We start from the raw sequence: 13,136 nt of genomic DNA, 5'->3' as shown, positions 1-13,136 counted from the left end.
ACGGCGCGGGGCGGGGCCTGGGCTGCACGCAGGGGAGGCCGGGGCGGGGCCTGGGCTGCACGCAGGGGAGGCCGGGACGGCGCGGGGCGGGGCCTGGGCTGCACGCAGGGGAGGCCGGGGCGGGGCCTGGGCTGCACGCAGGGGAGGCCGGGGCGGGGCGGGGCGGGGCGGGGCGGGCCTGGGCTGCGGGCCGTTTAAGGTGGTCCCTGGACCGCGCTGGTGTCTTCCGGCTGCTTCGGCGAGTCCGGCCGGGCTTCAAGACCCTGCTCGGACCAGCCGGTGACCCCCTCCCTCGCGTGCTCCTTGGGCTGGGATTTCCAGCAGGAAAACTATCCCCTTCGTCTCCACCCACTACAAAACGAATGGAGTGGAGGGGGAAAGCCCAAGTGGAAAGGGCTCTGTTGTCTCGGGACCACTTGGTTTAATGAACAGGCGTTTGTTGAGCGCCTGCTGCAGACGAGGCGGCGGGGATGCGGATGAAGAGGACCCTGCCTTCGTGGAGGTTGCGTTCTAGAGGGGAAAACGGACAAGGAGAGTCTAGTCGATCAGTGGTTCGATAGTGCTGCGATTGTGGTACTGGGTAGACAGAAAAGGGCTCTGGAGAAGTGACATTTTCCTGAGACCTGATGCGAAGATTTAGAGCCACAAAAAGATCTGGGGGAAGGCCATTCCAGGCAGAAGGAATAGAAAGTGCAAATATGGGAACGAGGGAATGGACGCCACGGTTGGTACTGAGAAAGGGAGGAAAGGGGGAGATGAGGGATGAAGGCAGGGCTTGATTATGTATAGCGACTGCCGAGCTGTGTGACCCAGACACACAATCTAGCCTGGACTTAGTGTTCTCTTTTGTAAGGTGGAGATAATAAAATTGTCCTTTTCAATGGGTTGTTGTGAGGATTAGAGGTGTATGAGTGCAAAACAGTCAACAATGATTGAGACTCAAAAAGTGCTCCATAACGAGTGCAGTCCACTCTCCCTCCCAAGTATTATTTTAACATAATTTGTATTATCAGGCCCTTTGTGGCAGGCTTCAAAGGCAAGAAACACTGGCTCCTAATGTTCCCACTGCCCCCTCCCCAATCCTGTTTCCTTGTATTACTGTTTAATTCTTTACATCTCTAATTTATTTTTAAAACACTCATACAGCCCTACTTGTTCCAGGCACTGTTCTAAACACTTACAGACAAGGAAACTGATACGCAGATAGGAACTTTTCCCCAGGTCACCCAGGTCCAAGTGAACCGAGAACTCCTGCGGCAACAGTAAAAGACGCCCGAGTTCTTCCCACCTCGTAGGACCTGACGCTGTGCCGCCGCCTGACCCGACCAGTTTGAATAACCGAGAGATATTTCGGCCTTAAAACTACTAATCAACCGAGGCGTTCCAAGAGCAGGGAACCCACCCCACAATCCCCGAGCTCCCCTACTCCCGACCGCCGCTCACAGTCCGCGCCTCGGCCGGAAGTCCAGCCAGCCTGCGGCGGAAGGGGCGGGATCATGACCGGAAGTCCTTCACCGTGACCCCGCGCCACGTCCGCGGAAGCGGCAGCGGCGGCTGCGCTAGTGAGAAAGCGCCGGGCCGGAGCTGGGCGCGATGGCGGACTGGGCTCGGGGTGAGCGCTGGAAAGCGGGGCCCGGCCGGGGGCGGGGGCGGGGCCTGGGGGCAGGTCCGGGCCGGAAGCGCAGGAGCCGCCCCTGCGCAGGACCCCGGCTCTGGGCGCCCACCGGCGGGAAGGGCCTGTCGGGTCCCGAGCGAGCCGGACAGCAGCAAACAGGGGGACCTGCGCGTGTCCCCCTCCAGCCGCTGCGCCGCCGAGGGTCCCTACCGCTGGATCGGACCTCGCCAGGCGCTTCTAGGAGTGAAGGTCCTGGGCGTCTCCCCTCTCGGAGCCTCCGTGCTCTCACTTGAAGAATGGGCGCTGTGCTGGGTTGTCGTGACGATTAGAGTGAACGAACGCGTAGGGGTTGGCAGCAGGCGTCGCACAATTGGACGCTTTCTGGCAGCGCCCCTACCCTCGCGGTCTGTACATGTCAGATTCCTGGGCCCGCGGTCTCTTAGAAGGCTCACACTGATAGTGGTGTCTCCCGGCACGGAGAGGCCAGTCTCACCCACCTGATGTGACACATTCCCCTTCACCTGGTCTAGCGCCGATGTGCAGTGGGAAATGGGCTTGCCCGGAGTCATGGGTTGGGTTTTGGCACCACGCGCTGGTGCTTGCCAGAGGTGCTGTGTGGGACAGAGGTGAGCAGACCCAGTCCCTGCCCTCGGATGTGGACCCCTGTCCCCGCTTGGAGGCTTGACTCACCTTCTTTTCTCTGCATAGAAGGGCCTGCCCGAGGTCCTTCACTGGTTATCTGTTATTCAGCACCAGGTTGCCCCTTCAGAGCCTTGCTGTCCTGGGGCTGGGGCTCTTCCACAGTTTCCTGGGCCCTCCCCAGAGTGGACCGTTTTTGCCTGGAATAGGCCTCAGGTAGATGCGTGGTGATGCCGCAAGCAGGTGCCGTGTCTCACTGGCTACCTGGTGTTAGCGCTGGTCCTGTCCTGCAGTGGGCGTCACAGGTGCTGGCTGGGCACACGCTAGAGGGCACCTCACACATCCTGGCCTGGACACATGCTCCCACGTAGCTGTTTACCATCTCACACACCTGGCACTGCCCATTAGGTTACAGGTGAAAGCCTAGGCCCCCAAGACCTCCAACTGGGCCAGATGGGGCTGAGGCCACAGAGGGCCTACTCTCCAGTATCCAAGGGTCAGGGGTCATGCTCATGGATGGATGCATCACTTTAGCCTCTCTTTGCAGCTCAGAGCCCTGGGGCTGTGGAGGAGATTCTGGACCGGGAGAACAAGCGGATGGCCGACAGCCTGGCCTCCAAGGTCACCAGGCTCAAATCGGTCTGTGGTATCTCCTTTCTTTTGGGAGCTGGGACTCAGGAGGGCACAGCTTGGGGGCCTCAGGCAGCTTTCCATTCTGGCTGCGTGAGGCCTGGGTGACCCCTGATGTTCCTGACCTTCTTCTCCATGTTTGGTGAGGGTGGTGTTTGTTCTGGCTGGTCCCGGGGAGGGTGCCACCCCCTGCCTGGTGAGGCCTGATCCTGCCCTCTCTGTGTCCTAACTAGCTTGCCCTGGACATTGATAGGGATGCAGAAGACCAGAACCGGTACCTGGATGGCATGGTAAGGGCTTGCGAAGCTCGAGAGCATCCTGCTGAGCTTGACTTCCACCGCCTGGGGACGGGCGCTGTCCTTGGGTACCGGTGAGGGTGGGTGTGGAGGTGCCAGCATGCGTCACACTGCTGGGATTCCTCCCCCAGGACTCGGACTTCACAAGCATGACAGGTCTGCTCACCGGGAGCGTGAAGCGCTTCTCCACAATGGCACGGTCTGGGCGAGACAACAGGAAGCTTCTCTGTGGTGTGGCTGTGGGCCTGATTGTGGCCTTCTTCATCCTCTCTTACCTCGTGTCGAGGGCAAGGACATGAGCAAGTGGGTGCTGGCGAGCTGCATCTGTGGGCGCCCAGGGTAGCCAGGACCAGCCACCTGGGCTCCTGGGCTCTGAGGACTTTCCTACAAAATACTCCTTTGAAATTATGAATGTGGGTCAGAAGTCTTCTTCTGTGGTGGCCAGGGGCTGTGCTGCCTCTGATCCATGAGCTCCTGTTGGCTGGGAGCATCCACAGAATGGACCCTTTGCCTTGGGGAGAGGCAGGGTCCGCCCCTCCCCTTGGAGGCTAGATGTCGTGGCAGAGCAGGGTCACGGAAGTGTGGGGAGGAACTGCTGGGAATCTGATGTGGCCGCCGTGGCCAGCAGCCCCTCCCCAACCCTCAGGCTTCTCAAGGCTCCTCTGCCTTCCTTCTCTGGGCAAGGCCATGTGTGTGATCTGTGGAGCATGGAACTGGCACAAGAAATGGCTATGGCTTCGAACCCAAGTTGGTGCCATCACCTTGGAAGAAGGGTCCTCAGCCCACCCCCACCAACAGCAGTTACTCTCGGCCAAGGCTTATGGAGTAAGGGTGGACTAATATAGGCCAGCTCCTGCCCTAGGACCCTCTGCCCACCCTCATGCGCCTCCCTGGAACCCACAAAAGGCACCTAAAACCAGACCCTGGGGGGAAGGGAAGGGGTCGTGGCCTGTGGCTAAGGAGGCCCTGGGTCCTTTTGGGTTCTGGGTCGCCTGGCCACTTGTTCAGGACAGGAATTCCCACCCAGGATGTGGATCCACTGCACCCTGAAGGTGGATGCTGGGAGACTAGACCTTCAGAAAAGGCAGAGCATGGGTGGGCCCTGCTGTGTCTACATGTGTTGGGGTTGCCTGGCTGTGTGTGGGCAACTTGCTCCTCCACCAAGCCCTGTACTTCCTCCCACTGTGAGGGAACCTTCCTTGTGAGCATCTGAGCCACTGCCCTTCCCTGGGTCCTCATTCCCCATGTCCCACATCTCACCAGTCCTGGGGCAGGTCAGACGCGACCCAGTTAAGACCAAGCCATCCAGCTGTGGACCCTCCCCTGCCCTGTCCATATCATCTGCGTTCCTGGCCTTGCCTCTGAAACTGAACCAGCCTGCTGCCCATCAGCTCCCACAGGCTTTATCCAGGCTCCACCCCTTGAAGCTTACCTCCCAGACTGGGTCTTTCTATTGCTATTTTTCAGCCCCCTCCTCCTCCCCCTTTCCCCCCCTCCTTCCTCTCCCCCCATTTTCCTCTTTTACCTCCTCCCCTCCTCCTCTTCCCTCCTCCCTCTTCCCCTCGTCTCCCCCTTCTTTCCCTTCTTCCTCCCCCTGTTGAAGCACTCACCCAATGCTTTTCTTTCTCATTCCCTTCTTTAGCATTTGGACTTGACAACTTGAGTGTCCCAGAGAGCAGTCTTTCTACTCTTTTACTTCTTAGCACTCTGTTCGTCTCACCAAGTGAGTCTGCTTGAGTGGACTAACCTCCCAAATTCTCTACCTAGTGTGGCGGTGTGACTCCCAGCTTCCCTCCCACCTTCACAGGTGTCTTTTTGTTTCCAGGTGTCCTTATGTGCTGGGGCTTTGGGCTCGACCCTCTGCTTACGCCACAGGGAACCTGTCCACTGCCAGCTGCCTAAGTGGCATCCCCACCAGGGCACTGTGGGCTGTATGGTGCTGAAACCCTCCTCCGCCTCTGAGAGCATAATTCAGATGTGGAGACCAAATCAGATCTAAGGATACTCTTGCCACCAGCCTTTGCACTTCTCATCCTGCTGCTACAGACTAAGAATTTAGATCATGCATTTTGAAGTGCCCTTTGCCTTGAGAAAAAAATTTGCCAACTCTGGCTGAGAGTTGCTGTTACTGTCTCCACAGGCCTCCATCTCGGCTTCCTCTAGGACAGGGGTTCTTAACAAGGGGTCTGTGAGCTTGAATTGGAAGTCCAAAAAAACATTAGTTTTGTAGGGATATGTTGGTGTGGGTGTAATAATATTAATACAAAAACAAAATAATAATACATAGTATAGTGTATAAGGGATCCGTGGTTTTCACTTGACTGGCAAAGGCGTCTATGGAACAAAAAAGTTTAAGAACCCCTGCACATGGTGCCTGTTTGATTTCCACAGCTTTGCACAGTGCTTCCACCTACCTGGGGCCTGGGTTTTAGGTCCAGTTTAGGTTCCTTTTTGTTTTGTTTTGTTTCACATTCTCTGTTGTCTAAGGATGAGTTCTAGGAAGTTGGCTTGCTGCCACCTTGTTCAAACTAGAATTTCCTGAGGTGGTCTTGACCCTTCCTCCCACTCAGCTCTTATGTTATGCTGGATAAATGAGGTGTGCTGACTTTGATTTCATGGGCCAGTAAGAACAGCTGAGGTCCAGTATAAGGCCTAGTGTTGCCTATTTGGTGCCACCAGGTTCAACCCCGTAATTCAAGAAGACAATTTAAAAATAAACAGCTGTATGAAAAAGTAACCACATAGTCCTTGCTTTTCTCATTTCCGTGGGGGCCTGAGACAGTTGAGACCAGAACTGGCTGCGGCCCTTCTTCCTTCCCCACGTTCACTTCTTCCAGAGTCACTGCTGTCCCCTCTGCATTTGCCTCCTGCCTCAGGCCTCGGTGAGGCTGTGTCCAGGGCAGCTGGGCCCATGGACTGCAGGCTCACCTAGCAGCTTCACCACCTTGTATCTGCCCCCTGCCTAAGTTTCTGCACCTTCTTTGGGTGGTAGCATCACCTGAGGCTGTTGAGAGGCTTCAGTGGGTCCACGGTGAGTACCTAGGATAGGAAGCCCTGTGTGGGCTACTCCAGTGTCAGCGGCCCCACAGCACAAATGGCAGTCCTCAGCAACCCTCCCCTGGCTCAGGACTGTAGGGCAGGCCCGGCAGTGTGAGGAGAGCACCGGGGCGGGGTGAGCCCAAATGGAACAGAAAGCAGAAGCACGTTCAAGTCAGAGCTTGTCAGAAGGGCAGGCGCTGCTCAGGGCTTCTGAGTCCCTTTGCTCTGGCCACTTCCTGAGCCAGGACTGCCTGAGGATAGTGCTGACTAGCGGGCCCTTTTCCGGAAAAGCCAGATCCTCTCCCCAAGATAAATTGTCACTACTGGAATCAGTGATTTATTAAATATCTGGACACAGCAGGAACAAGATTAGCTAATGAGAAAAGTAGCATAGAAAAAATAGTAATGATCGAACGTCCCGAAGACTCTTCCCTGCGGGTCGGATCAGCCGACCCAGCTTGGAGGAGGCATCTGAGCCCGGAAGCCAGGGTGAATTTGTTGTTGCGGAAACATGATGTGGCCAAGGCTCGGTGGGTCATGGGCCGGCGGTGAGAGGGCCGGGGCTGGGCTACTCTACGTCCACCACCAGAGGCGTCATGTAGTCGGAATGCTTGATGCCAAAGGTGACTATGGGCGCGCAGGGCCTGGTCATCGTCACCTGGAGAGAAAAAGCGGCGAGAAACATCAGCACACGTGCCTGCCCCGCGGCCCCGCCCGCATTGCGCAGGCGCACTCGGGCCCCACGACCCTGCCCATACTGCACAAGGACGCCCAGATCTCCAACGTGGGCCCCGCCCACATAGCGCAGGCGCCCAGCCCTCCTCCCCGCGGCCCCGCCCGCACGGCGCAGGCGCGCAGCCCTCCTCCCCGCAGCCCCGCCCACACGGCGCAGGCGCCCAGCCCTCCTCCCCGCGGCCCCGCCCGCACGGCGCAGGCGCGCAGCCCGCCTCCCCGCGGCCCCGCCCACACGGCGCAGGCGCCCAGCCCGCCTCCCCGCGGCCCCGCCCACACGGCGCAGGCGCCCAGCCCTCTGGGCTTGGGCTCGTGGGCGTTGTCCTGGCGTCCGGGCGGCGCCGAGCAGGTGCTTGAGGAGGACGCGTCTCCGGTTCTGGTACTGGACAGGCACCGAGTCCTGAGGGTCCATGGACACTCCGACGCCCAGGCAGCCCCGTCTCCGCCTGCTCCGCCCGCCCCGCCCAGGCTCTGCTCCCCCAGTTCCCTCTCAGGCCGTGCCCTTCCCCTGCCCGAGCCCCTCCCGGTCCCCTGCCCTGGCCCCACCCCCAGGGCCGCCCCCGCCCCACCCCTGGTCTGGGCTCTTCGCGGACCTTCTCTGGGCTGTGGGCTCCTGGCCCTGGCTTGAGGGTCTTGTCTCCCGGGGGCTCCACACGGGCGGCCATGGTGTACTGGGGAGCCTTGAACTTGGTCAGCTGCACGTCCGTCTGTCGGTAGGCTGCAGGCCCTGGGGTCTGGGAGGTGGCGGCGGCTCAGCGGGCTGGGCGGGGCCTGCCCCGGATGTGCGACCCCGGGGCTGGCGAGCAGCTCCACCAGCCGGCGTCCGGCCGCTGTCCAGCAAGGCCAGCTACAAGCTGGCAGCTCAGACCCGCACGCGCTTCCGGGTGCAGCCAGCGCCGGCCGGCACCGGGGACCCCGTCTGGGGGCAGCAGGGGTGTCTCGTGCAGGCCCTTCCCTGGATGGGTGGTGCCGCCCCCTGCCGGCCGCGCTGCCGGTGTTCCAGTCCTGTGGGGGGGCCTGTGTCGCGTGGGCACACCTGGGCCGGGACACCGGCGGCTCTGAGGCCGCCAGAGGTCCGGGGTCGAGGGGCGGAGCTGTCGGTGGCTGGTTCGGCCCAGGCCTTCTCAGCGGGCGGAGCCCTCTTCCCTCAGCCTCCCGGCTTTTGCCCTCACCTTCAGTCTCCTCTTCCAGGGCCACCCTTCCTGACACCGCACCTGTCCCTCCAAGCCCTCGCTCCTCGGCGCGCTCACTGCCCCTTGCTTGTTGCCCCCTCCTCACCCCTGGAGGAGATCCCCAGCTCCTCATTTGGGGCCGGCACGTTGTGGGCACCCTGGGGCACCCCGGGGCTTCAGGGCTTCAGGGGGCTCGGGCAGCTCAAGGCTGGCGGACCCAGGGTTCTGGGTCCTGACCAGGTCCAGCAGCCCGCGGCGCCAGGCGGCCAGGACGCTTGCCTTGTGCAGGTCGTCGCTGAAGCTGCCCAGCTTGCTGCGGCCTTTGATGGTGAAGGAGGGCTGGGAGACCTTGCCCACCGTGTGCGGCCCCATCACCACCGGCAGCGCATATGCGGCGGGGCCTGGGGGCGGACAGGAGGGCCTCAGCTGCTGCCGTGGTCCAGCCAGTGCCCGCCCTTGTCTCCTCTGCCCCTCCCTGCGCGCCCTCCACCCTCCCCGCAGGCGAGCCGAGGCGCCTTGGACCTGGGGTGCTGTCCACCCGGAAAGTCTTGGTCCGGGCGGAGATGGAGTGGCTGGGTGCAGAGTCAAACACATGCTTGGTGGATTTCTCCGGAAAGTAATCGCCTAGGGGGAGAGGGGAAAGAAGAGAGGGAGGCGTGCTGGGGCTCCCCGACATCGCAGTCACAGGCATCTGGGCCCTCACGATGGCAGGCGTGGACTCGGGTTTGGTCAGGGGGTACCCAGGATGGACGTGGGAGAGCAAGCAGGGACTGGACATAGGCTGAGACAGGCCTGGGCTGGGTCCAGGGATTGGGCGCCGGGGGTGTGGGGGGGTTCCTGGCAGCCCTGGGCACCAGGGCCAGGAGAGAGGAGGAGCCCCGGGGCACCCTGCCTGCTCGAGAGGACTGAGGGCCGGGTGGAGCTGTGGCTGGAGGCGGCCCTCTGCCTGCGAGGCTGGGGTCTCACCAGGGCCGGGGGTCAGCAGGGACTTGGTGTGATAGCGCCCCAGGATGGAGTAGGCGGGCCCAAGGTCTTTGCCAGTCCTCAGGATCTTTGGGTTCACGCTGTAGCGGGGCCCTGGAGAACAGTTCTCTGCCAGGAGCATGGGGGCCCCTCGGAAGCTGTAGGCTGGTGCTCGCAGCTTGGTGGGGGTGTGCTTCACAAAGCCTGGGGAGCCGGGTCCTCAGAGGCCTGCTGCTGTCTGCCCCAGCCGCTCCGCTGGCCTCCCTGCCTTCCTCATCCCAGAGGGGCCCCTGCCCGAGGGACTGACCGGCAGAACATCCAGGGGACAGCCACGGGGCTGGGAGTTAGGGAATGAGCCCCGGGCCCCTCCTAGCCCCCCAGCCCTCCCAGGCCCAACCCAGGCCCACCCGTGGCCCACCCGTGGCCCACCCATGGCCTCCCTAATTCCTGCTTCAGACTCCCACCCCAACCCATGCCCCTCTAGACTCGCCCACCTCTCCCTCTTACCCGTGGTGGGTGGAATCAGATACTTGGGCCCAGGGCTGCTGTAGAGGGCCATGATGGGCCCCCGGGGGCGGTGGGGCCTCCAGGCTCCCACCCACACCTCCTCTGCCATGGCTAGCTGTGTCCCTGAGACAGGAAGGCGGCAGGTCACCCGCCATGCCTGCCCCTTCCCCCATCTCTGCTTCTGCCCTCACTGACCCCTGCTGGGAACGGGGGCTTTCTGCTTGCAATGTGAGCTCTCCCTTCCTCTCCAGCACCTCGTGTGCTGGCCCAGAACTACTGAGTACCCTGACCCTCTTCTCACCATCTTTCTCAGCTGTAGGGGGACGGGGAGGAGGCATCCCGGGCAGGTTCCTTCTACTCAGGCCTCCAAAAGGGCCAGTGGGCAAAGGTGTGTGCGTGGGGACCTCTGCTTGGCTGAGGCTTGCTGGGGCCAGGAGGGGCTGCTGGGGGGGCTGCTCACCTCTGGTGCAGAGGTCCCTATGGACTGAGCCTCGTCTGTGGCGGTGCTGTCCCCCCGGCCTCGGTCCCAGGGAGTTCCTGCAGAAGGAGCATGGAGAGAGAGGCCTCTCCCTCGCCGAGGTGCCTCAAGAACGGGGAAGGGCCTAGGCCCCGAGCTCTAGAATGTGGCTCTGTGGGACGGTGGGTTCTAGATCGCTGCCTTTGTGACGGAGACAATGGTCCCTGGGCCCAGGACCCCAAGGAAGGCTCCCGCAAGCCCCCTCCCCTGTGGTCTTCGTGATCCCACGCGGGGGAGGGGAGGCCGGCTGAGGAGCCCACACGACCCTCAGCCCTTCCACTAGGGAGGCGTGGGCGGCCGCTGAGGTGCAGAAAGGCTCCTGCTGTGCGAGTCCCGGCCCAGGGCCCAGGCGTGTTGGTGGGCAGGAGGCTGCGGCTGCCTTCAGACCACCCACCTGTCTCAGCTCTACCCCCAACCACCGCAGCTGAGTGCCGAGGGCCGCCTGGAGCCACTGCTGGCCTTGGTCATGGCCTCTGAGCCGGCGCTGCCCTGGGGGGCAGGGGGTTTCTTTCCTGGCTTGTCCGGGTCCCTCTGGGGCCCAGGCGGGTCTCTTCCCGAGCAGACTTTCCTCCAGTGACTGTGAGGTTGTTCAAAGGCCTCCTGGGCCTGGACGACTAGAGCCTGGGTCATCAAGCAGGCTGGTGTCTGAAAGAGCTTCCAGATGCAGAGTGTCCTCCCCAGCATGGGGGCCGTCTGTCCCACCCAGCCCTGGACTCGCCCTGCAGACACTTGGTCTTTCTGGAACGTTTTGCCCCGAGCCCCTGCCCACCCCCCAACACGGCCCCCGCGGGCCTTTCTGTGCTTTCCGTGTGTGCCTGCATGTGAGTGTGTTGCTTGTGGGGGAGAGAGAGGCCAGAGCCTGAGCTGCAGGGGCCTTTATTGATTATTAAACAGTTGGAGGATGAATTTACACATGGGGAAGGGTGGGGCAGTGCGTGGCTGTGGCTGCTTGTGTGGCTGGTCCTGTGGCTGTGTGGAGCCACGTCTGGGGTCCACTCAGGCATCCTCTAGACTGCCCAGCACCTGCACCTGGAAGGCAGACATGTGAGCCAAGAGGGCTGGGAGCCCCACACCTAGAGAGGCACCACTATCGAGTTGTTTTTTAATAGAACATATTTTATTCATAAGCCTCGACCCCCCCACACCCCCCTTTTAAGAAAGGGCAGGTAAGCCTCCAGGGGAACGCAGGGCTCCAGCACCCCATGGCCAGTCCCCTCCTGGCAGCTGGTGAGGTGGTGGGTGCAGCGTGGCAGGCAGAGTGCACAGCTGTGCATGTGCAGGGCGCATGTGCTCGTGTGCACACACACATGTGTGTAGGGTTCCTACAGGCTGGCGGAGCAGCACCTTTATGGAGTCTGGGGGCTCTTCTGGCTGAAGGGCACTCTGTGGGGCAGTGGGGTCTGTCATGTCCATCTCCGTTGACCAGACAGGTTGGGACATCTGTGGGATGTTCTTTGGTGGGGAGGACTCTGCATTGGGTGGATTACCAGGGGTGGTGGGGTCCTGCTAGGGCTGCAGGCCTTCAGGGTGGGGAGTCAGGGGTCCTGTGCCCCTCCCGCACGGTCCTTACCAGCAGCTTGACCAGCTCTGCCTTGTGCATGGGCTGCAGGCCGTCGATGCAGGACTTGAGCTCAGTCATGGCTGCCTTGGCATCTGTGTTGACGTCATACTTGCTCAAGGGCCCCTCATAGAGCTCTTCTGGGGACCCCACCAGCAGTGTTTGCAGGAAGTCCATGAAAAACTCATTTGTGTCCTCCGCTGTGGCCAGCCCTGTATCACAGGGGCAAGGTGATGCCAAGGAGAGGAGGACCCCAACCCAATGCTGTCCTCTAGACCTACCACCAGTGTCCAACCTCAGCAGTTTCCCCATCACCTGTCTGAGCTGTTCCCCATCGTGCTCCCATCTTACCTGCCCCAGGTGTCCCCCAAAGATATCCCCTCCTCACCTGCCCCAGGTGTCCCCCAATGATGCCCCTCCTCATTCCACCCCAGGTATTCCCCAACACGCCCACCTCACTTGTCCCAGGTGTCCCCCAGTGGGCCCTAACCTCACCTGCTCCTCTCTACTCCTGGGGAGCTGGTCTAGCCCGGGGGTTGGAGAGTTGGGGTCGGTCTGGCTTGGGGCTGGTAGTGACACAAGTTGGGACTCGCCTGGGGCTAAAGTTAGAGCTTGGGTGGAGCCACTTGGGGCTCAGCCTTGGGTTGGGTGGGGACCCCTGACCCAGGATCTCTGCTGCTCAGGGGGTACTTTGTGATGGAGGCTAGGAAGGGCAGGCAGGGCTGCGTTTTTCCTGGAAAACCAGAGTGCTCACTGCGAGGGGGACCGATGCCTGTGTTTCAGCTCCCCAGTGCCCCCTCCCCCTCCCCCTCCGCGCACAGGTATGTGCCGGAAGCATCGTGTTAGCACCAGCCCAGCGGCACAACTCACGGCAGACACAGAGCGAGGTGAGGGCCGCCAGCAGGAAGGCCCAGCGCCCCGTCATGGTGAGCAGCGGGTGGCGGCGTCCTGGGAGCTGCCTCTGGCCTGGCTCCCCGGGTTTTATGTCCAGCAGGTGGCGCCTAGCCAAGGTGGGCGGTCCGGCCCACCTGGCAGGTGACCTGGCACCTGGCAGGTGAGGAGGGCGTGTGCTTTCCTGGACCCCTCCCCGCTGCCCCTCCATCTCCCAAAGTGCAGAGAGCAGCAGCCGAGCCGAGGGCGGACTTGAGTGGGTGGTTTGGGCACATGGTTTGGGGTGAGTGGGCGTGATAGTGGGGTGGGGTGGGCCGTGGGAGGCGCCGGGCTGCCCAGAACCTCTGCCGGGTTGGCCCCGGCTCTTGTGGGGTGAGATCGCCCCACCGGCTTGGGCCCCGAGCCCTGGTCCCGGAGGCCTCCTTGGGTGCAGGGTTCCTGTAGGTCTGTGGCCACAGTGTGGCTCAGGTGGGGACAACACTCAGGAGAGGGGCACGACTGCCCGAGGGGGGAGCCGAGCGGGCAGGGCCCCCGGGGCCCCGGGTCCTGCTGCGAGGCGTCAGGTGGTGGTGGAGGC

General features: G+C 61.9%; 3 protein-coding genes across 6 annotated transcripts; 1 reads left to right on the top strand and 2 right to left on the bottom strand.

The window, feature by feature from the left end:
• Positions 1-1,489: 1,489 nt before the first annotated feature.
• Positions 1,490-5,917, top strand: BET1L (Bet1 golgi vesicular membrane trafficking protein like). 3 transcript variants are annotated; one of them, XR_011649815.1, is made up of 5 exons: positions 1,490-1,612; positions 2,802-2,893; positions 3,118-3,174; positions 3,312-4,903; positions 5,006-5,917. XR_011649815.1 is itself a non-coding variant. In XM_058304849.2 (4 exons), exons 1-4 carry the CDS (start codon positions 1,594-1,596, stop codon positions 3,521-3,523), a joined length of 360 nt encoding a protein of 119 aa, XP_058160832.1. In that variant the 5' UTR covers positions 1,490-1,593; the 3' UTR covers positions 3,524-5,917. The 3 variants fall into 3 exon arrangements, 2 of the variants coding, with proteins under 2 accessions (XP_058160832.1, XP_004474966.1); XM_058304849.2 differs by having other exon boundaries at positions 3,138-3,174; positions 3,312-5,917; XM_004474909.4 differs by having other exon boundaries at positions 3,312-5,917.
• Positions 5,918-6,543: 626 nt separating this feature from the next.
• On the bottom strand, positions 6,544-10,136 carry CIMAP1A (ciliary microtubule associated protein 1A). Its single transcript, XM_058304848.2, has 7 exons — positions 10,054-10,136; positions 9,594-9,716; positions 9,090-9,290; positions 8,646-8,747; positions 8,403-8,524; positions 7,545-7,685; positions 6,544-6,877 (listed from the first exon to the last, which is right to left on the bottom strand). The coding sequence occupies exons 2-7, from the start codon at positions 9,700-9,702 to the stop codon at positions 6,788-6,790; spliced, it is 765 nt and encodes a 254-aa protein (XP_058160831.1). The 5' UTR covers positions 9,703-9,716; positions 10,054-10,136; the 3' UTR covers positions 6,544-6,787.
• An 834-nt stretch (positions 10,137-10,970) lies between these two features.
• Positions 10,971-12,774, bottom strand: SCGB1C1 (secretoglobin family 1C member 1). Of its 2 annotated transcripts, none has more exons than XM_004474912.5 (3): positions 12,539-12,762; positions 11,681-11,880; positions 10,971-11,139 (listed from the first exon to the last, which is right to left on the bottom strand). In XM_004474912.5, exons 1-3 carry the CDS (start codon positions 12,591-12,593, stop codon positions 11,107-11,109), a joined length of 288 nt encoding a protein of 95 aa, XP_004474969.2. In that variant the 5' UTR covers positions 12,594-12,762; the 3' UTR covers positions 10,971-11,106. The 2 variants fall into 2 exon arrangements, with proteins under 2 accessions (XP_004474969.2, XP_004474968.1); XM_004474911.5 differs by lacking the exon at positions 10,971-11,139 and adding an exon at positions 11,420-11,579 and having other exon boundaries at positions 12,539-12,774.
• Between the last annotated feature and the right edge of the window lie 362 nt (positions 12,775-13,136).

Source organism: Dasypus novemcinctus, chromosome 10, assembly GCF_030445035.2.
Source record: "Dasypus novemcinctus isolate mDasNov1 chromosome 10, mDasNov1.1.hap2, whole genome shotgun sequence".
NCBI lineage: Eukaryota > Metazoa > Chordata > Mammalia > Cingulata > Dasypodidae > Dasypus > Dasypus novemcinctus.
The sequence above is the reverse complement of the archived record's forward strand: the minus strand, read 5'-3'. Positions and strand labels throughout refer to the sequence as shown.